We start from the raw sequence: 21,192 nt of genomic DNA, 5'->3' as shown, positions 1-21,192 counted from the left end.
GGGATGGGGAAATGGCTGAGGTCTTGAATAACTTTTTTGTTTCGGTCTTCACGGAGGAGGACGTGAATAATTTGCCGGGTGTTAGCGATGGAAAGGTGGTAGGACTGGAGGGCCTGAATGACATTATTGTTACTAGAGAGGCGGTGCTCGACAAAATGGAGGGACTGATTGTGGACAAGTCCCCAGGACCGGATGGAATGCATCCGAGGGTTCTGAAAGAAATGGCGGAGGTGATAGTGGATGCCTTGGTGGTTATTTTCCAGACGTCGCTGGATTCCGGGGAAGTGCCGGAAGATTGGAAAGCGGCTAATGTTATGCCGTTGTTTAAGAAGGGTGCCAGGCAAAAGGCGGGGAATTATAGGCCGGTTAGTTTAACGTCTGTTGTCGGTAAAATGTTAGAATCCGTCATCAAGGAGGAAATAGCGAGGCATCTTGAGAGGAATTGCTTGATAGAGCAGACGCAGCACGGTTTCATTAAAGGGAAGTCGTGTCTGACAAATTTACTGGAGTTCTATGAGGATGTGTCTTGGGCGGTGGATAGAGGAGAGCCGGTGGATGTGGTCTTTCTGGATTTTCAGAAGGCGTTTGACAAGGTACCTCACAGGAGGTTATTGCAGAAGGTCAGGGGACAGGGAGTTGGGGGTAGGGTGTTAGCGTGGATAGAGGATTGGTTGTCAAATAGGAGGCAGAGAGTGGGGGTCAATGGGTGCTATTCGGATTGGCGGATGGTGACTAGTGGAGTGCCCCAGGGGTCGGTGCTGGGGCCTCAGCTATTCACCATTTATATAGATGATCTGGAGGAGGGAACCGAGTGTAGGGTGTCGAAATTTGCTGATGACACCAAGATTGGAGGAAAGGCAAATTGTGCAGAGGGTGTGGAGAGCCTACAGAAGGATCTAGATAGGCTGGGCGAATGGGCCAGGAAATGGCAAATGGAATTTAATGTTGGCAAGTGCGAGGTGGTCCACTTTGGTAGGAATAATGGTAGGAAGGATTATCACTTACGTGGCGACAAACTGCAGCAGGCGACGGTGCAGAGGGACCTTGGGGTCCTTGTGCATGAGTCGCAAAAACCCAGCTTGCAGGTGCAGCAGGTGGTCAGGAAGGCAAATGGGATGCTGGCCTTCATAGCGAGGGGGATTGAATATAAAAGTAGGGAGGTCTTGCTGCAGCTGTATAGGGCATTGGTGAGGCCGCAGCTGGAGTACTGTGTGCAGTTTTGGGCGCCGGACTTACGCAAGGATATTTTGGCCTTGGAGGGAGTGCAGAGGAGGTTTACTAGGCTGATGCCGGAGTTGAGGGGGTTGAGCTATGAGGAGAGGCTGAATAAATTAGCCTTGTACTTGTTAGAGTTTAGAAGAATGAGGGGACATCTCATTGAGATGTATAAGATGATGAATGGGATGGATAGGATAGAGGTGGAGAGACTCTTCCCGCTCAGAAAGGATAATAGGACTAGGGGGCACAGCCTCAAGATAAAGGGGGGGCGGTTTAGAACGGAGTTGAGGAGGAACTTCTTCACTCAAAGGGTGGTGAATCTCTGGAATTCTCTGCCCGTTGAAGTGGTGGAGGCTGCCTCGCTGAATATTTTCAAGACGCGGGTTGATGGGTTTTTGATAAGAGAGGGGATTAAGGGTTATGGGGAGAGGGCGGGAAAGTGGAACTGAGCCACGACAGATCAGCCATGATCTTATTGAATGGCGGGGCAGGCTCGAAGGGCTAGATGGCCTACTCCTGCTCCTATTTCTTATGTTCTTATGTTCTTATTACTAAGCCAGATTCTGATCCATCTAGCCAAGTTTCTCTGTGTTTCAACGTTCTCAATCAGTCTCTCATGTGGGACCTTGTCAAAAGCTTTGCCAAAATCCATACAAACCACATTAACTGCACTTCCTCATCCGTGCACGCATCACTTTTTTTGAAAAAATTTATCAAATTTGTTAGGCATGACAAAGCCATCCTGACTATCCTCATTAACTGGTGCCTTTCCAATTAGAGATTAGTTCTGTCCTTCAGAGATTTCTCCAATAGTGACAGACTGATGGCTCCAGAAAGCAAATTCAAAAATTGCATTTATATAGCGCCTTTCACAACCTCGGGTGGTTTTTTTTTAGTGCTTTGCAGTCGATCAAGTACTGTTGAGTGTAGTCATTGCTATAATGCAGGTTAATCCCTGATGCTGGGAGATGTTTGAAAAGCATTGAGCATAAAGAATAAAGTTCAGCATTAATTGAGCGCTTGTGCTTTTGTGACATTTTTCTTATTCAAATGTTAAACTTTAAAAAAAGAAATTCTGAATTTCAATTGCAGCATGGCAGCTCATAAAAATGACCTTATAGTAGTTTGTATGCAGGTGTATGGGACATGAATTTGATGGGTAGTTTCTCCCCCGTGTCTGCATGGGTTTCCTCGGGGTGCTCTGGTTTCCTCCCACAGTCCAAACAGGTGGCCGTGATAAATTGCTGCTTAGTGTCCAAAGATATGTAAGCTAGGTGGATTGTCCATGGTAAATTGTCCCTTAGAGTTCAAAGATGTGTAAGTTAAGTGGATTGGCAATGGTAAAAGGTTATGGGGATAGGGCTGGGCTTGGGGGTAAGATGCTCCTTTAGAGAGTTAATGCAGACTCGATGGGCTGTAAGGATTCTGTGGGTGTGTTAGTGGGTTTAGAGATCCAATCACAAAACAGAGGCTGACGATTAAACTGAGGCCCTGACTGCTCTCTCTGGTGGTAAAAGATCCCGTGGCATCATTTTGAAGATCAGGGGAATCTTCCCTGGAGTTCTGGTCTATTTATGAAGGCCCCGCCTTCTCAACCTTGCCCCTTGCCTGAGATGTGGTGACCCTCAGGTTAAATCACCACCAGTCAGCTCTCCCTCTCAGAGGAGAGAGCAGCCTTTTGCCATCTGGGACTTTACTTTTACTTGACTCTGGTTAATATATTTCCCTCAGCGATTGTCACTAAAACAGATGATGACATTGCTGTTTGTGGGAGCTTGTTGTGTGTAAATGGGCTGCGGTATTTCCTACATTACAGCTGTGAGTGCACTATAAAAAGTGCTTGATTGGTTGTAAAGTGTTTTGGGATGTCTCAAATCAGGAGATGTGGAGATCGCAAATTCTCACTAACTGTCCTGTCTGGAGACAATACACATCTCTTTAACCTGTGCTTAACCCTCTCTCCACTCACATTGTCTGTACCTTTAAGACTTGATTACCTGTAAGGACTCACATTCCAACCATTATTTTGTAAATTGAGATTGTGTCTTTAGATGCCCTGTTTGTGAACAGAACTCCCACTTACCTGATGAGGGAGCAGCGCTCTGAAAGCTAGTGGCTTTTGCTACCAAATAAACCTGTTGGACTTTAACCTGGTGTGGTGAGACTTCTTACCAAATCAGGAGAGGCACTGTAGGCTCGATCACAGATTCAGAAGAGGAGGTGCTAAGTATCAGTTGCCTCTTCAAAACAAGGCACGCTGCTGTCTTACTTACTCTGAAAGCATCTTTCCAAAAACCATGACCTCTACTGCCTGGAAGGACAAGGGCAGCAGGTACTTTGGAACACCACAGCCTCTAAGTTTTCTTCCAAGCCATGCACCACCCTGACTAAGTTCCTTCACTGTTGCTGGGTCAAAAACCTCAGAATGCCACCCTAACAGCGCTGTGGGTATAGTTGTACCACATTGGCTGAGACAATTCAAGATGGCAGCTTGCCACCTCCTTCTCAGGGGCCATTAAGATGGACAATACATGCTGGCCTTGCCAGTGACACCCAGACTCCTTGAACCCGTTTTTAAAATAGACAATAATGACCTGGCCATTGTTAATAATTGAACACATCTTCTCAGGGAGCCTCCATCTTGGTGTGGCCTTGTTTCCTCCGGCCTGCCACAGCACCACCCTTCTTTCCCAGAGGTCCTGCCTGCAGGGTATCGCTGCAGGCCCCTCCTATTAGACCAGCCTGGTGCCCTTCCCTCCTGCCATCCTTAATTGGATGGTGCTTCCTGGGCTGGCCTCCGAATTGACTCTCTGAGGTGTGGCCTTATTGAAGTTTATTTATCAGTCACAAGTAAGCTTACATTAACGCCGCAATGAAGTTACTGTGAAATTCCCCGAGTCGCCGCACTCCGGCACCTGTTCGGGTACACTGAGGGAGAATTTAGCATGGCCAATGCACCTAAGCAGCATGTCTTTCGGGCTGTGGGAGGAAACCCACGCAGACACGGGGAGAATGTGCAAACTCCACGCAGACAGTGACCCAAGCCGGGAATCGAACCTGGGTCCCTGGTGCTGTGAGGCAGCAGTGCTAACCACTGTGTCACGGTGCCATCCCTTATTACAGATGTGTGTAGCCAAGCATCACCAGCGGCCTCAGAGAATCTTTAGCGATGATAAGATTCCTCTGGGCTTTAACCCAATGATTGATCTTGATTCAGGAGGATATTGGTGAAAAGGGATACAGGTTGCCGAAACTTTACATCTTGCACCCATCAGGCCAAATGCAAGAATACCAAATTTCAAATAATTGTAACAACTTACACTGAAGAAGAAGAGGGTGCTGATTGGTTAGCAGATCAACTCTGATTACCATGGAGAAAGCAAAAAGGGACTGTAGGTTCCCTGGGTAACCCAGAGAAGGTTCAAAGACTAAACTTTTTCCTTGGGAGCTTGGGCTGCCTTTAGTTTCCCATCACTTTCTCTAGAGACGACTCGCCAACCAACCAGCACCCTTCCTTCCTGTAGTACAAACTGTCGCGATGGTTCGAAATTTGGCATTCTTGTGTTTGTCCAGATGAGTGTGCGGCAGAAAACTTCGACAACTTGTCTCTCTTTTCAGCAGTGTTCAAGATTTAGTGCAACTTCCTTGTTTCTTCTTGTACTTCATGCTTTATTTATCTGCCTGATGTTCTGACAAATTGCTTTTGCCATTGGCCGCACTCTATCAGTCCCTGATTTCTCCTGACCTTTATCAGTCGCTGTTCAATGTGCTGACTCCTTGCTTCTCAGTCCTGTGCTCGTGATCGAGATTGCCCCGCTGCTATGCACAGAGGCATTAAACTGCGGAGATTTCATTACACTGCTTAATTTGGATCAGGGAATGCAGGAGTCGAAGGCCTAATAAATATCTCCAGTGAAGGTTGTAGTTAATCAGGCAGGCTGCTTAGTTCTTCAGGACGTAATTGCCACTGTGGTGCAGTTCAGTTGACGGAGTGCGGGTCCTGGAAGAATTTCTCGATTGGTATCTGTGTGGCAACGAAGACCAAAGGATTTCAGGGAATAATCAAAGAAAGTTTAATCCATTCTTCCCTCCCCCGGCCTTCCTGTTTCCATCAGAGTCCGTTGCCTTCACTGCTCCTCCTCTGAGTATGTCTATGTGAGCCGTGCAGTGTTATTATAAGTTGATAAGATATAGGAGCAGAATTAGGCCCATCGAGTCTGCTCTGCCATTTGATCATGGTTGATGTGCTCCTCATCCCCATTTTCCTGCCTTCTCCCCATAGCCCTTCAACCCATTACCAATTAAAAATCTGTCTAACTCCTCCTTAAATTTACTCACTGTCCCAACATCCACCACTCTTTGGGGTAGCTGATTCACAATCCTTTGGGAGAAGTAGTTTCTCCTCAACTCTGTTTTAAATTTATCCTAAGACCTTTCATCCTGGAATGCCCCACAAGAGGAAGCATCCGCTCCACATCTACTTTATCCGTACCTTTTATTAGCTTGAATACCTTTATTTGATCTCCCCTCATTCTTCTAAATTCTAGAGAGGTCTAAAATGTTCAATCGCTCTTCAAACGACAGACCCCTCGTCACTGGAATTAATCCAGTGAACCTCCTCTGAACTGCCTCCAATGCCACTATATCTTTCCTCAAATACAGGGACCAAAACTGTGCACAATTCTCCAGGTGCTGCCTCACCAATGCCTTGCACAATTGCAACAATACTTCCTCACCTTTATCTTCTAAAGTTTATGTTGGCAGGCGGTTCAGTCATCGGGAAGGCAGTAACCATTGTGCTCACTCACTGGTGACCCAAAACCATAAGGCATTTGACAGTCAGCCAAAGGCAGAACTTTGCACAAAGCCCATTTCAGTAGAGTATCAGTTCATTGTAAGCTTGGGAGAGAGCGTGATGCCTTACTCAGTAACAACAACTTATCTTCACTTCACAGGAGTGATCCTCAAACCAAATTTGACACTGATGCGGAGAAGGAGATATCAGGGGAGGTGATGGCCTAGTGGTATTATCGCTAGACTATTAATCCAGAAACTCAGCTAATGTTCTAGGGACCCGGGCTCGAATCCCACCATGGCAGATGGTGGAATTTGAATTCAATAAAAAATATCTGGAATTAAGAATCTACTGATGACCATGAAACCATTGTTGGAAAAACCCATCTGATTCACTAATGTCCTTCAGGGAAGGAAATCTACCTTCCTTACCCGGTCTGGCCTACACGTGACTCCAGAGCCACAGCAATGTGGTTGACTCTCAACTGTTCTCGGGCAACCACAGATGGGCAATAAATACTGGCCAACCAGCGATTCATGTCCCATGAATCAATTTAAAAAAGGGACAGCTAATCCTGAGCCTGAGCTAAGATTCATAAGAACATAGGAGCAGGAGTAGGCCATTCAGCCCCTTGAACCCACTCTGCCTTTCAATAACATCATGGCTGATGTGTGGCCTAACTCCATGTACCTGTCCTAGGCCCATAGAAACGTATCTATCTCAGACTTAATCTGACCAATTGAACCAGCATCCACTGGCATTTGAGGAAGAGAGTTCCAAAGCTCCACCACTCTCTGCGTGTAGGAGTGTTTTCTAACATCTCTCTTGAATGGCTTGGCCCTAATTTTTAGATTATGGCCCCTGGTCCAGAGCCTTCAACCGGTGGAAACAGTTTATCCTTATCCAGCCTGCCCTTCCCTGTAAACATTTTGTAGACTTCTATCAGATAGCCCCTCAGCCTTCTGAATTCGAGAGAATAAGGGCCCATTAACTATCTTTTGTAGAGTCACAGAGGTTTACAGTGTGTAAACAGGCCCTTCGGCCCAACTTGTCCATGCCGTCCTTTTTTTTAACTACTAATCTAGTCCTAATTGCCCACATTTGGCCCATATCCCTCCATCCCCATCTTATCCCAGTAACTATCTAAATGCTTTTTAAAAGACAAAATTGTACCCGCCTCTACTACTGCCTCTGGCAGCTCGTTCCAGAAACACACCACCCTCTGTGTGAAAAAATTGCCCCTCTGGACACTTTTGTATCTCTCCCGTCTCACCTTAAACCTATGCCCTCTAGTTTTAGATGCCCCTACCTTTGGGAAAAGATTTTGACGATCTAGCTAATCTTTGTCCCTCGTTATTTTATAGACCTTTATAAGATCACCACTCAGCCTCCTATGCTTCAGAGGGAAGAGGTCCCAGTCTATCCAGCCTCTCCTAATAACTCAAACCATCAAGTCCCAGTAGCATCCTAGTAAATCTTTTCTGCCCTCTTTCTAGTTTAATAATCTTTTGTTGCATAAACTTAACCAACAAAACTCTGTCCATCTTAGTCCCGAAAATTTCAATTAACCCCCAGGATCTAAAGCCTTTTGAGATATTGTGTTTCAAACCCTTAGTGATCCTTTGTGTGAAAAGTCCTTCATTCCTGAAGAACTGTCTTTAATTTTAAGGATATGCTCTCTTGTTCTGGATTCCCTCACCAAAAGAAAATAGTTTCGCTCCATTGACCTTCTAATTAAATACCTCGATTAGATCAGCATGAATTAATAATTGAGTTAATAAGAGAGAAGTGTGTTGCCTGGAAATATGGTAATGGGGATTGCAAATGATAATGGGTTATAGACAGTGCATTGTAATGAGGATAAAGTGTGAATAAGGGTTCGGTTTAGTTTATATATAAAGGGAGATGTGCTGATATGATAAAGAATAGTACACAGTGTCTAATGCTGATTCACAGCGCAACCTTCAACAATGAGGGATGGCTATGTTTGTTACTCTCCATTAAGCCAGACTTACACCCCTGTTGTAATGCAGTAAAAAGACCTATTAGATTGAAGTGATGAGATTTAATCATTTGGCTGACAAAAGAGCGTAAGGAACAGAAGCAACAAAGTGCAACAGTGGTTAGCACTGCTCCCTCACAGCACTAGAGACCCGGTTTCGACTCCAGCCTAGGGTGGCTGTCTGTGTGACGTTTGCACCTTCTCCCCATGTCTGCGTGGGTTTCCTCTGGGTGTTCCAGTTTCCTCCCACATGCCAAAGATGTGCAGGTTAGGTGGACTGGTCATGCTAAATTGCCCCTTAGGTCCAAAGATATGTAGGTAAAATAGATTAGGCATGGTAATTGCATGGGGTTGCAGGGATAGAGCAAGTCTGAGAGATGCAGACATGATGGGCCAAATGGCCTTGTCTGCGCTGTTAGGGATACATCCGTGATAAGGCACAAGGTTAGGCCTTACAGCCTTCTGAGTCTGCTCCTCACTTACCGTGATCGTGGCTGATTTACTACTTGTACTCCACTTTCCTGTCCGATCCCCTTATCCTTTAGAATTGTTATGGTGCTGAAGGAAGCCATTTGGCCCAGTGTGTCTGCACCGGCTCTCCAAACGAGCCTCATGGTCTCATGCCATTCCCCTGTCTTTTCCCCATAGCCCTGTGCAGTGTTTCTCTTCAAATAATCATCTCATTGCCTCTTGAATGCCTCGGTTGAACCTGCCTCCACCACACTTCCAGGCAGAGTCAGACCAGACCCACAACCGCTCGCTGTGTGAAAATGTTTTTCTCTCACATCATGTTTGCTTCTTTTCCAAATCACCTCAGATTCTTGCCCTCTCGTTCTGGATCCTTTTATAGGGGGGGAGCAGTTTCTCCCCACCTACTCCGTCCAGCTCCCTAATGATGAAATTTAGATTTAATAGAAAATCAGGAATTAAAATTCTAATGATGACCGTGACACCATTGGTGATTGATTTAAAATCCCATCTGGTTCATGAATGCTCTCCTTAACGTGGTTGACTTTGAATGGCCTAGCAAGCCACTCATGATGGGGAATAAAAGCCGGCCCAGCCAATGACATCCGCATCCCATAAGTGGCTTAGATCAAGTGTGGTTTTGGCATCCTGCGCTTGGTTGAAGCCACGAGGTTACATTGAGGCTTCATTTGAAGCAATTTTTTAAAGCGGCAACTTGTCCTTTCGGCTAAGATGCAAATGAGATCAAGCCTTGGAGAAGGTGCAATGCCTGCTCCAATCAGCTTGGATCATGTAGATCAAGCCCAAGACAGGAAGTGGTGAGCCTGTCTTGCCAGCTTGGATCGGGAATGTCTCACTTACTGAGACTTTGAATTGGACTTGGATTGGGTTGAGTTGGATATAAATAAAAGAAAAATGAATAAGGTGCTATTCAGATGCAAGTTTTTGTTGTTGTTCAAGTTTTAGTTGGATAACATTCCCGTCTCCCTCTCTCTCTGCAGATTTAAGACCCTGGGTGTTAAATTTCAGCTTTCCAGGGGTGTACGACTATTCCCAAATGGCAATTGACCTCAACAGGAATCAGCTGATCATTGGGGCCAGGTGAGGTACAACAACACGGGTTGTGTTTTCTTTGTTGAAATTTATTTTCTCTTAATACCCTTTTGCATCGTCCTATCCAGTTGCTGATGACAATCTGATATCTTTGTGGTCACCGTTACTGATATTATTCCAGATTTAGTTGGCAGCACGGTGGCACAGTAGTTAGCACCGCTGCCTCACAGCACAGGGACCTGGGTTCAATTCCGGCCTTGGGTGACTGTCTGTTTGGTGTTTGCACATTCTCACTGTGTCTGCAAGGGTTTCCTCCAGGTACTCCGGTTTCCTCCCACAGTCCAAAGATGTGCAGGTTAGGTGGCACTGGCCATGCTAAATTGACCCTTAGTGTCAGGTGGATCAGCAGGGTAAATGTATGGGGTTAAGTTGGATTGTTGTCAGTGCAGACTCGATGGCCCGAATGGCCTCTTTCTGCACTGTAGGGATTCTCTGATTCTACCAACTGCATTCGCATTCCCCAGTTGCCATGAATACATGATCAACTCATATCCCTGGGTCATTAGTTCAGCAACATAGGACAGCATGATGGCACATTGGTCAGCACTGCTGCTTCATAGTGCCAGGGACCAGGGTTTGATTCCTGGCTTGGGCGACTGTCTGCGGAGTCTGCACATTCTCCCTGTATCTGCACGGGTTTCCTCCAGGTGCTGCGGTTTCCTCCCACAGTCCGAAAGATGCTCAGTTTATGCGGATTGGCCATGCTAAATTGTCCCTTAATGTCTCAAGATGTGTAGTTTCGGGGGATTAGTGGGTTAAATATGTGGGGTTACGGGGATAGGGCCTGGGTAGGATGCTCTATCAGAGGGTTGGTGCAGGCTTGATGGGCCAAATGGCCTCCTTCTACACCGTAGGGATCCTATGGTGACAAATGTGCTAATATTTCTCTTGATCTCTGCCTGCCATTGTTATTATCATGCGACTCTATCTCCTTTCTCTCCTAATCCTTTCAAATTTCGGGGATCTTTGCACCGTCTTATATCTGTGTTTTTTTAAAAGTTCATCATTTACCTCAGGGGCATTGATAATGTTGCTGATTGTTTAAGAGATCAGCATCCTTAACTATTGTGTGTTGCCCAAGGAGTGGTTGGCTCCATATTGACTTGTCAAATGGCCTAACTTTACAATCCCGTTGCCATCAGTGAAACTTTCCCAAACTTTGAAGACAGGCTCCAGAACAGTTTGGAGCAGCCTGGAGCGAGTTGTGACAGGACAGGGCGTGGACATTACGGCAGAGGAACAGGCCACCTTGCTGTTACCCTGACCCCACTGCCCTTGGCCTGCTGCTGTATTCCAGCAAAGCTCGATGTACATACTAGGAACGGTACCTCATCTTTCAACTTACTGGCCGGAATTTTATTGGCACGCCCGCCCTGATCCCAGGAGCGGGCAAAGCTCAGAGAGCAACATTGTCCATTGGCCTCAAGTGGGATCGTATGAACTTCGGGCCGATGTGCCGGTAAAATTTCACCCATCATGTTCCCCCGGATGATGAGGGAGTCCAGAACTAGGGGTCATAGTTTGAGGAAAAGGGGTCAATCTTTAAGAACTGAGGTGAAGAGAAATTTCTTTACCCAGAGATTGGTGAACCTGTGGAATTCACTCCCACAGAAGGTAGCTGAGGACAAAACGATGTGGATCTTGAGTGGGAAAGATGCTGGTCCATCAGAAGCTCACTTCTGACTGGGGGGGCGCCTACCTCTTAAAGCCTGGTGACCTCTGGATCTCACTCACCGTCCCCACCCTATCTCCCAAGATCCCTATCGCTACCCCGTTCCCCCCCCCCCACCCCACCCTCGGTGACCTGCCAGGCATTACCTATCCTCTGGGGTAGGATTATCTATCCTCTGGTTCCCGGGGCTCAGTGCCAGGCAGCTCCCTGCAGTGCTACTTCCGACCACAACAGCGCTGTGCCTGGAGGGGCTGGAGAGCTGATGGGCCATTCAGATTGGCTGTCAACTCTCCAAAGCAAGACTTTCCCTTGAGTGAGGCGGGGGGGGGGGGGGGGGGGGGGGGGGGAGGGGGGAGGGGGGGGGGGGGTGGGGGGGGGGGGTGGGGAGGAGGGGGGGGGGGCGCCACAAGTCCTGTCTTCGGCCAATCTATGCTCGTCTGAGTGCAGGACGACAACGGAGCTGCTGGTGTGGGTGGAGGTGTGCTCTCGCCAGCTCCTTTGGATGGTGGGGGCTGAACCCACATCCCCGCCATCTTGAAAACCCAAACCCGGAGACCGCGTGCAACTCCCCGGAGGAACATAGAGGAAGATATGTGATGGTCACCTTTCTAATACCATATGTTTGGAAAGCCACTTATCCAGAATCTGAAGGAAAACAGTTTCCCATAAAAATAACAAAACAGAAAAGAAAGTATAGAATATATACCAGCTGTATTTTGATCCAATGTGAAAGGCAATTCTGAGCAATCATTTGAGGTTTCCAAATGATCACAAACGAATGTCCCTCAAATACCTTTCCAGAGCGGAAAATCTTTCAGACTTTGACGCAGTATTCAATGTGGGTCACAGAAACCCGAGGCCATTCAGCCCATCGAGTCGGCACCGCCCACAATCCCACCCAGGCCCCATCCCCATAACTCGATGAATTTATCCAAGTTAGTCCCCCTGACACTAAGGAGGGATTCAGCACGGCCGAGGCACACCTTTGGGTCAACAAGATCCTCTAAAGTTAATTACTTGTCCGTCAACCTCCAATGAACCGCCATAGGGAAGTGCTCCAGAACCCGCTCCTGTACAAGTCTCTGTCTGTGTGAGAAATGTGTCGAGTGTTTTTAAAAAACTAGACAAACGGGAGGGAGGTGTTTGAATGGAAAACAAGACACTTGCCTTACTCAGTCTCCCTTTCATTAAGAACCGTTTTTAAAATCAGTTGACATTTCCTAGCTGTCTGTGCTGTAACACAGTAAGCGGCCAGTGGGATGATTGACTATCAGTCAGACGCTGTCTCTAGTCCTCTTAATATTCTGTTTTTCTCCAGCTGTACACAAAGCATGAAATTCCTGCGAGGCCGACTATCAGATGACCTAGATTACCTGGTGCAGTTTTAACATGTCTGTCCCCGTTTTCTGACAAGTTAGCTTATCCTTTTGATCTCCCTTACTTCTTTATTTCCTTCTTTCTTGCTCTCTTTTTGTTCTTTGTTTTTCTGTTTCTCGGTCCCTCATTATCCCATGCTCTCTATCTCTGATCCTCTCTTTTTATCTAACACTGTTTCTTCCCTCCTTTTGTTTCCATTGCTTTCACCTGTTCTCATTTTTCTCTCTTTGTGCTCTCTTTTTCTCTCGCGTCCTTGAATCCCCTTCTTTGCTCTCTTTCATTTCTCTCTCCTCCTTCCTCTGTTTTTACCCCTTCACCTTTCCTTCTCTGTTGTGCTCTCTCAGATCTTATTTGCACATTTACTTCTTCTTTCGCTTGTCTCTCTGTTTTGCTTTGTTTTCTCTTCTCTAACCCTTTGCTTTCTTTCTATTGTATTTTTTTAAATTCATTCGTGGGACATGGGAGCCACTGGCAGCATTCACCGCCCATCCCTAATTGCCAGAAGGCAGTTGAGAGTCAACCACATTGCTGTGGCTCTGGAGCCCGTGTAAGCCAGACCGAGTAAAGACAGCGGATTTCCTTCCCTAAAGGAACCAGATGGGTTTTTCCGACAATTGACACTGGTTTCATGGTCATCAGTAGATTCTTAATTCCAGATATTTTACATTGAATTCAAATTCCACCATCTGCTGTGGAGGGATTTGAACCCTGGTCCCCGAAACATTAGCTGAGTGTCTGGCTTAACAGCCCAGTGATAATACCACTAAGCCATCGCCTCCTTTCTCTACCCAGAAATTTCTTTACCCAGAGAGTGGAGAACCTGTGGAATTCACTCCCACAGAAAATAGCTGAGGACGAAACGTTGCGGATCTCCAGTGGGGAAGGTGTACGCCGGTCCGTCAGAAACTCACTTCTGACGGGGGGGGCGCCTACCTCTTAAAGCCTGGCGACCTCTGGATCTCACTCTCCGTCCCCACCCTATCTCCAAAGATCCCTATCGCTACCCAACCCCCCCCCGCCCACCCCCCACCCCACCCCACCCCACCCCACCTTCGGTGACCTGCCAGGCATTACCTACCCTCTGGGGTAGGATTATCTATCCTCTGGTTCCCGGGGCTAAGTGCCAAGGCAGCTCCCTGCAGTGCTACTTCCGCCCACAACAGGGCTGTGCCTGGAGGGGCTGGAGAGCTGATGGGCCATTCAGATTGGCTGGCAACTCTCCAAAGCGAGTCTTTCCCTTGAGTGAGGGGGGGTGGGGAGGCAGGCCACAAGTCCCATCTTCTACCAATCAATGCTCGTCTGAGTGCAATATGTCTTTACATGTCTATTCTATTTCCTGTCTCTTTCTCTGTCTCGCTGTGTGTTGCCAAGGATCTGCCTTGCTTGGTCCATGCCAAATTTTCCTCCGTGTGATATGTACCCAGGAATTTGCATTTTAACCACCCTCTTGCACACTTTTGAATTTTTCCCAGAAAATGCGAAACGGAGTTACTCTTATTCATTGTGAAAGTTTTCAGGTTGAGTTCATGGAAAGCTGTAATAACAGATAAACCATGAGATCTTGTTTGATTTTTTTTTAATATTAGCGTATTTACCTGTGTCTGTCCTTTTTACAGAAACTACCTCTTTCGCCTCACCCTGGATAATGTCTCTCTTATACAGGTAAGGTCTTGTGGTCGCTGAACTCTGGCTGGGGGTGGCACAGTGGTTAGCATTGCTGCCTTACAGTGCCGGGGACCCGGGTCCAATTCCTGACTTGGGCCATTGCCTCTGCGGAGCCTGCGCGTTCTCCCCGTGTCTGGGTGGATTTCCTCGGGGTTCTCTGATTTCCTCCCGCAGTCTGAAAGACGTGCTGGTTAGGCACATTGGCCATGCTAAATTCCCCCTCAGCGTATCCAAAACAGATGCCGGACTGTGGCAAAGAAGTGGCAGATGGAATACAGTGCGGGAAAGTGTGAGGTTACGCACTTTGGTAGGAAGAATAGAGGCATAGACTATTTTCTAGATGAGAAATGGCTTTGGAAATCTGAAGCACAAATGGACTTGGGAATCTCTGTCTGGATTAACATGAATGTTCAGTTGACAGTTAGGAAGGCAAATTCAATGTTTGTATTCATTTCTAGAGAGGCGAGAGTAGAAGAACAGAGATGTACTGCTGAGGCTGTATAAGGCTCTGGTCAGACCCCATTTGGAATATTATGAGCCGTTTTGGGCCTCATTACTAAGGAAGGATGTGCTGGCCCTGGAAATGGTTCAGAGGAGGTTCACAAGAATGATTCCAGGAACGAGTGGTTTGTCATATGTGGAGCAGTGACAAGTTTGGATATGTATTTGTTGGAGTTTAGAAGGATGAGGGGGAGGATCTAATCGAAACTTACAGAATACTGAGAAGCCTGGATTTTCCCACTAGTGGGAGAGACTCAAACTCGAGGGCACAACCTCAGAGTGAAGAGACGCTCCTTTAAAACTGAGATGAGGAGGCACTTCTTCAGCCAGAGAGTGGTGAATCTGTGGAACTCTTTGACACAGAGGGTCTGAGCGTCTTCAAGACGGAGATAGATAGGTTCTTTATCAATAAGGGGCTTAAGGGTTACGGGGAGAAGGCAACAGAATGGGGATGAGAATCATATCGGCCATGATTGAACGGTGGAGCAGACCCTGGGCCGAATGGCCTAATTCTGCTTATGGACTAGGAGATTTCACAGTAACTTCATGGCATTGTTAACGTAAGCTGACTTGCGACGCTAATAAATAAACTTTATTAGAGGCAACTTGGTTTAACTCGCCCAGTGACACAAGGAACTTGGGAAAATGTGAATTGTAAATTACCGTCATAAATCATTAAATTAATTAAACCCACCACCAGGTGAAAACAACCAGAGAGCAGAGGATGTGGAAAACTCTCAGCGGGCCAGGCAGCACCTGCGGAGAGCGAAACAGAGTTAATTTAGTCTATGACTTTTCATCAGAGGTGGTAAAGGAATAGAACATAGAACACTACAGCGCAGTACAGGCCCTTCGGCCCTCGATGTTGTGCCGACCAGTGGAACCAATCTAATGACCCTCTAACCTAAACTATTCCAATGTTATCCATATGGGAGCAGACTATTGGTTAATGGCAGTGTTTTATGTTCCACATTAGACTTCTCCTTCTCCTTGTCTTTTTACCCCATCATCTTTCTTTCTCTTCCTTTCCCCCTCGTGTTTATGCAGCCTCCTCTGAAATGTTACTGTGTGGATCCCCCCCGCTCCCCAACCCCCGCCACCCCGATCTCACTGACCGAGATATCCAAAACTATGAAGGTGCTGGAGAGATTAGACAGGGAGAGAAACTGTTCCTGCTGCTAAAAGGATCTAGAACGAGAGGGCACGGACTCAAAGTGACTGGCAAAAGAAGCAAGTGTGACGTGAGAAAGAACTTCTTCACGTAGCCAGTTTTTGGGGTCTGGAACGCGCTCCTGGAAGCGTGGTGGAGGCAGGTTCAATCGAGCCAATCCGGAGGGCATTGGGTGATTACTCGAACAGAAACAATGTACGGAGGTACGGGGAAGAGGCAAAGGGGGAATGGCAGTAAGTCATGATGCCCCGTTGAAGAGCTGCTGCAGACACGATGGGCCAAATGGCCTCCTCCTGCACCGTAACAATTCTGCGATTCTGCGAAGTTTTACATTCTCGCCACGCTCTCTGCCGCAAAAGTTTCCCCGGAATTTGTTAATATTTTGGGGATGCTGGAAACCTCAGATAAAAGCAAAAATAGCTGGAAAAGCTCAGCAGGTCAGGCAATGCCTGTGGAGAGAGACAGAGTTAACCTTTCAGGCCAATCACCTTCCATCAGCAATTTGATGAAAGCTCGTATTAACCCTGCCATTTTTGATCTCCTGAATTCATTATTGGTTTTATAAGGCATTGTTCTTTATATTTACATTCTTTATATTCTGGTCTGACTGGAAACCTCTTCTCCACATCAACCGTGTTGAACCCTTTCTCTTGTCCAGAAGGAAGTTTTCCATTCTTTTTAACCTTCCCTGTTCCTTCATAAACGATTAAAATTAGACTCACTTCACCCAGTGCCATCTCCCGACTTAGATGCTCTGGAGAAGGAAGGCGCAAAAAAAGGTTTAGACCAGCGATGGGTAACCTAGGCTGGTGAATGGACCGCGTCAGTGGCCCTCCTTCATCTCAGTGGACCACAAGGTTAAAATCGTTGAATCATTATACAGTGCAGAAGGAGGCCATTCTGTCCATCCAGTCTGCACTAACAACAATCCCACCCCAGGCCCTATCCCCGTAACCCCGCGTATTTACCCTGCTGATCACTTGGTTCCTGCTCCCAGCCTTCCAAAGCAGTGCTGGGAAACCTGTGGCCCAGGTGTCACGTGCAGCTCACCTGGATGCAGAGCGCAGCTCCCATAAGACATTTTATTGACCATTCCCCACGCGCAGCGTTGCAACATTCCGCTGGTTTCAATCCGCGTGGTGTTTTTCCTGCCGGTGATTCACAGGCAAAATGAGGGCGAGTGAAGTGAGGTTAGTGCTGATTGCTCCCGACATTGACTGTGAGAGCCGTGCGCTCCCTCTGTGTCCAATCCAGCAGATACATTTCTTTTGTTTTGTGTCAGTTGAAGTTAATGATGGTTCTATTCATATAGAAATTATTAAGCATTTACCATAATGTGTATATTAAATGTAGAATCATAGAAACCCTACAGTGCAGAAAGAGGCCATTTGGCCCATTGAATCTGCACCGACCACAATCCCGCCCAGGCCCTCCCCCCACATCCCTACATTTTTACTCGCTAATCCCTCTAACCTATGCATCTCAGGACTCTAAGGGGCAATTTTTTTCAGCATAGCCAATCAACCTGTACACCTTTGGATGTACTTATCCATGTACTTACTCATGGGGTCATGGTTAGTGAACAAGCCTGGGTGGCACGGTGGCACAGTGGTTAGTACTGCTGCTTCACAGTGGGTAGCATCAACTGCTTCACCGGGCAGATTCATAACCCTTTGAGTGAAGAAGTTCGTCCTCAACTCAGTGCCAAATCTGCTCCCCCTTATTTTGAGGCTACACCTCCTAATTCTGGTTTCACCTGACAGTGGAAACAACCTCCTGTTGTGTGTGTCTTTCTCTTGTCCATCTCTCTCTTTATCTCTCTCCCTCTGTCTCCTTTTTCTCTTTCCCCATTTCCGTCTGTCTCTCCTCCCCATCTCTGTCTTTCATATACACTGTTAGCCTTGTTTCAGCTGGATTCTGGATCTGACGTTCCAGGCCCACTCCAAAATCCTGAGCTCAGAACCCAGGCTGAAGCTCCCAGTGCCGTAATGAGGAGGAGTGCTGCTTTGTCAGAGGGACTGTCTTTTAGTTGAGATGTTGAAACGAGGCTCCGTGAACCTGCCTTAATTCCACATTTCTTGTTGCCCTCCACTTTATCATTCTCCACCTTGAAGGCTCCCTACCAAACCTCCCACCTCCTCCTTCCCCACCCAGCCGTGCAATCTACAAGGTGTCGGGAGAGAGAATCCCAAGTGTCCACCACCTTCCATATGAATGAGGATTTCCTAATTATCCCCCCACCCGCCCCCAACTTGCGGTTTGACTCTGTCTTTTGATTTTGCCTCACACGTTTGTCGTTCTGGGTGAATCGCTTCTCTCAGCCCACCCAACACTGGGGTTGGGAAGAGACCAGCAGAATTGCTACTGCAATTCTCCAGCCATTCATGCCCCACTGCCTCCGCAAGCGAGGATGGCGAATTTGGCGCTCAGCCACATCTCCGTTCACTGCAGCGGGACTGGAGAATCCTGCCGGCGGGAACAGCTGGAAAATTCTGGCTGCTCTCTTGAGTAAAATCCCAGGCCTGTCACCAGAGATCCTTGAAAATAAGTGAAGGCGTTAAGTAACCAAGTGCTAACTATCTGACTGTTATATACAAGACAGTAATTCAATCGAGTGCTTCTAAAGATGATATGAAACCAGCCGGGCTTTGATATCCCTGTTTATACAATTCTGAAGAATCTCAGCATTCAATTACTGCCTTTAACCAGCTCCAAGGTATCTCTGATTGGTTATACACTATTTCTTTCTTTTCTTAGTCAGTGAGTGCATCAAGGCCAACATTACTCAGGTGAAGGACTAATACATTGATTGCAACAGAGCAGTTGAGAGCACACGGCACCTCCTGCAGTTAGAATTCTATTGCTTTCTTTTTTTTAAACAATTTAACGCTCCCCCCAGCCCCCACCCCGCCCAAACTTGTAAGTAGTAGGCTCAGTAGATGGGGCATTGGCCTCTGAGTCTGAAAGTTGAGGGTTCAAACTCCAGTCTCGTCAGACACAAGGGCAAATTTGGTGACTATAAGAACATAAGAACATAAGAAATAGGAGCAGGAGTAGGCCATCTAGCCCTTCGAGCCTGCCCCGCCATTCAGTAAGATCATGGCTGATCTGTTGTGGCTCAGTTCCACTTTCCCGCCCTCTCCCCATAACCCTTAATCCCCTCTCTTATCAAGAACCCATCAACCCGCTTCTTAAAAATATTTAGCAAGGCAGCCTCCACCACTTCAACGGGCAGAGAATTCCAGAGATTCACCACCCTTTGAGTGAAGAAGTTCCTCCTCAACTCCGTTCTAAACCGCCTCCCCTTTATCTTGAGGCTGTGCCCCCTAGTCCTACTGTCTTTTTTGAGCGGGAAGAGTCTCTCCACCTCTATCCTATCCATCCCATTCATCATCTTATACGTCTCAATGAGATCTCCCCTCATTCTTCTAAACTCTAACAAGTACAAGCCTAGTTTATTCAGCCTCTCCTCATAGCTCAATCCCCTCAACTCCGGTATCAGCCTAGTAAACCTCCTCTGCACTCCCTCCAGGGCCAAAATATCCTTGCGCAGGTGCGGCGCCCAAAACTGCACACAGTACTCCAGCTGCGGCCTCACAGTGGTTAGCACTGTTGCCTCACAGCGCCAGGGATCTGGGTTCAATTCTGACCTCGGGTCACTGTATGCGCGTAGTCTGCACATTCTCCCCATGCCCATGTGGGTATCTTCCGGGTGCTCCTGTTTCTTCCCACAATCCAAAAGACGTGCTGGTTAGGGTGCATTGACCATGCTAAATTCTCCCTCAGTGTACCCAAACAGGCACCAGAGTGTGGCAACTAGGGGATTTTCACAGTAACTTCATGGCAGTGTTAATGTCAGCCTACTTCTTAAATAAACTTAAGAAGGTGACCCACCACCACCTTTCCAAAGGCAACCAGTGCTGAGTAAGTAATAAACAAAGAACAAAGAAAATTACAGCACAGGAACAGGTCCTTTGGCCCTCCAAACTTGCATCGACCATGCTGCCTGACTGAACTAAAACCCTCTACCCTACCCGGGACCATATCCCTCTATTCCCATCCTATTCATGTATTTGTCAAAACGCCCCTTAAAAGTCACTACTGTATCTGCTTCCACTACCGCACCCCGCCCCCCGCAACGAGTTCCAGGCACCCAGTACTCTCTGTGTAAAAAATCTGCCTCGTGCATCTCTTTTAAACCTTGGCCCTCGCACCTTAAACCTGTGCCCCCTAATAATTGATTCTTCCGCCCTGGGGAAAAGCTTCTGTCTATCCACTCTGTCCATGCCTCTCATAATCTTGTAGACTTCTATCAGGTCTCCCCTCAACCTCTGCCGCTCCAGTGGGAACAAACCGAGTTTTTCCAACCTGTCCTCATAGCTAATGCCCTCCATACCAGGCAACATCCTGGTAAATCTTTTCTGTACCCTCTCCAAAGCCTCCACATCCTTCTGGTAGTGTGGCGACCAGAATTGAACACTGTATTTCCAAATGCGCCTAACTAAGGTTCTATAAAGCATCAACATGATTTGCTAATTTTTAAACTCAATGCCCCAGCCAATGAAGGCAAGCATGCCGTATGCCTTCTTGACTGCCTTCTCCCCTGCATTGCCACTTTTAGTGACCTGTATACCTGTACACACAGATCCCTTGGCCTATCAATACTCTTAAGAGTTCTGCCACTTACTGTATATTTTCTATCTGTATTAAACCTTCCGAAATGCATTACCTCGCATTTGTCTGGATTAAACTCCATCTGCCATCTCTCCGCCCAAGTCTCCAACTGATCTACATCCTGCTGTATCCTCTGATGGTCCTCATCGCAAATCCACCAACCTTTGTGTCGTCCGCAAACTTACTGATCAATCCAGTTACATTTTCCTCCAAATCATTTATATATATTGAAGAGAGCGAAGATCCCAGCACTGATCCCCTGACAAACACCACTTGTCACAGCCCTCCATTCAGAAACGCACCCTTCCACTGCGACCCTCCGTCTTCTTTAACCGAGCCAGTTTTGTATCGGCTCACCTCTGATCCCATGCGACTTCACCTTCTGTACCAGTCTGCCATGAGTGCTGGCCTTGCCAGTGATGCCCACATTGTGGCATTGTATCGGCCCTCAATCCAACCTCGAGTGAGTAAACGCCTAGCTCACCAATATTGCTTCATCCCATTTCCCACAACAGCTGTCCAGTGTCTTGTGTGCG

The 21,192-nt window shown here is 47.2% G+C and overlaps 1 protein-coding gene across 2 annotated transcripts in view; it reads left to right on the top strand.

Annotated features, from left to right (window-relative positions):
• The window catches only part of sema5ba (sema domain, seven thrombospondin repeats (type 1 and type 1-like), transmembrane domain (TM) and short cytoplasmic domain, (semaphorin) 5Ba), a 278,339-nt gene that overhangs the window by 142,801 nt on the left and 114,346 nt on the right, over positions 1 to 21,192 (top strand). For both annotated transcript variants that reach the window (XM_080199511.1, XM_080199512.1), the window contains 2 exons: positions 9,485 to 9,584; positions 14,262 to 14,307. In XM_080199511.1, coding sequence (XP_080055637.1) covers positions 9,485 to 9,584; positions 14,262 to 14,307 — 146 coding nt within the window. The remainder of the gene's footprint in view (positions 1 to 9,484; positions 9,585 to 14,261; positions 14,308 to 21,192) is intronic.

This window comes from Carcharhinus amblyrhynchos, chromosome 11, assembly GCF_965287045.1.
Source record: "Carcharhinus amblyrhynchos chromosome 11, sCarAmb.v2.hapA, whole genome shotgun sequence".
NCBI classification, from domain to species: domain Eukaryota; kingdom Metazoa; phylum Chordata; class Chondrichthyes; order Carcharhiniformes; family Carcharhinidae; genus Carcharhinus; species Carcharhinus amblyrhynchos.
Note: the sequence above shows the minus strand (reverse complement) of the source record. Positions and strands in the feature narration are given on the sequence as shown.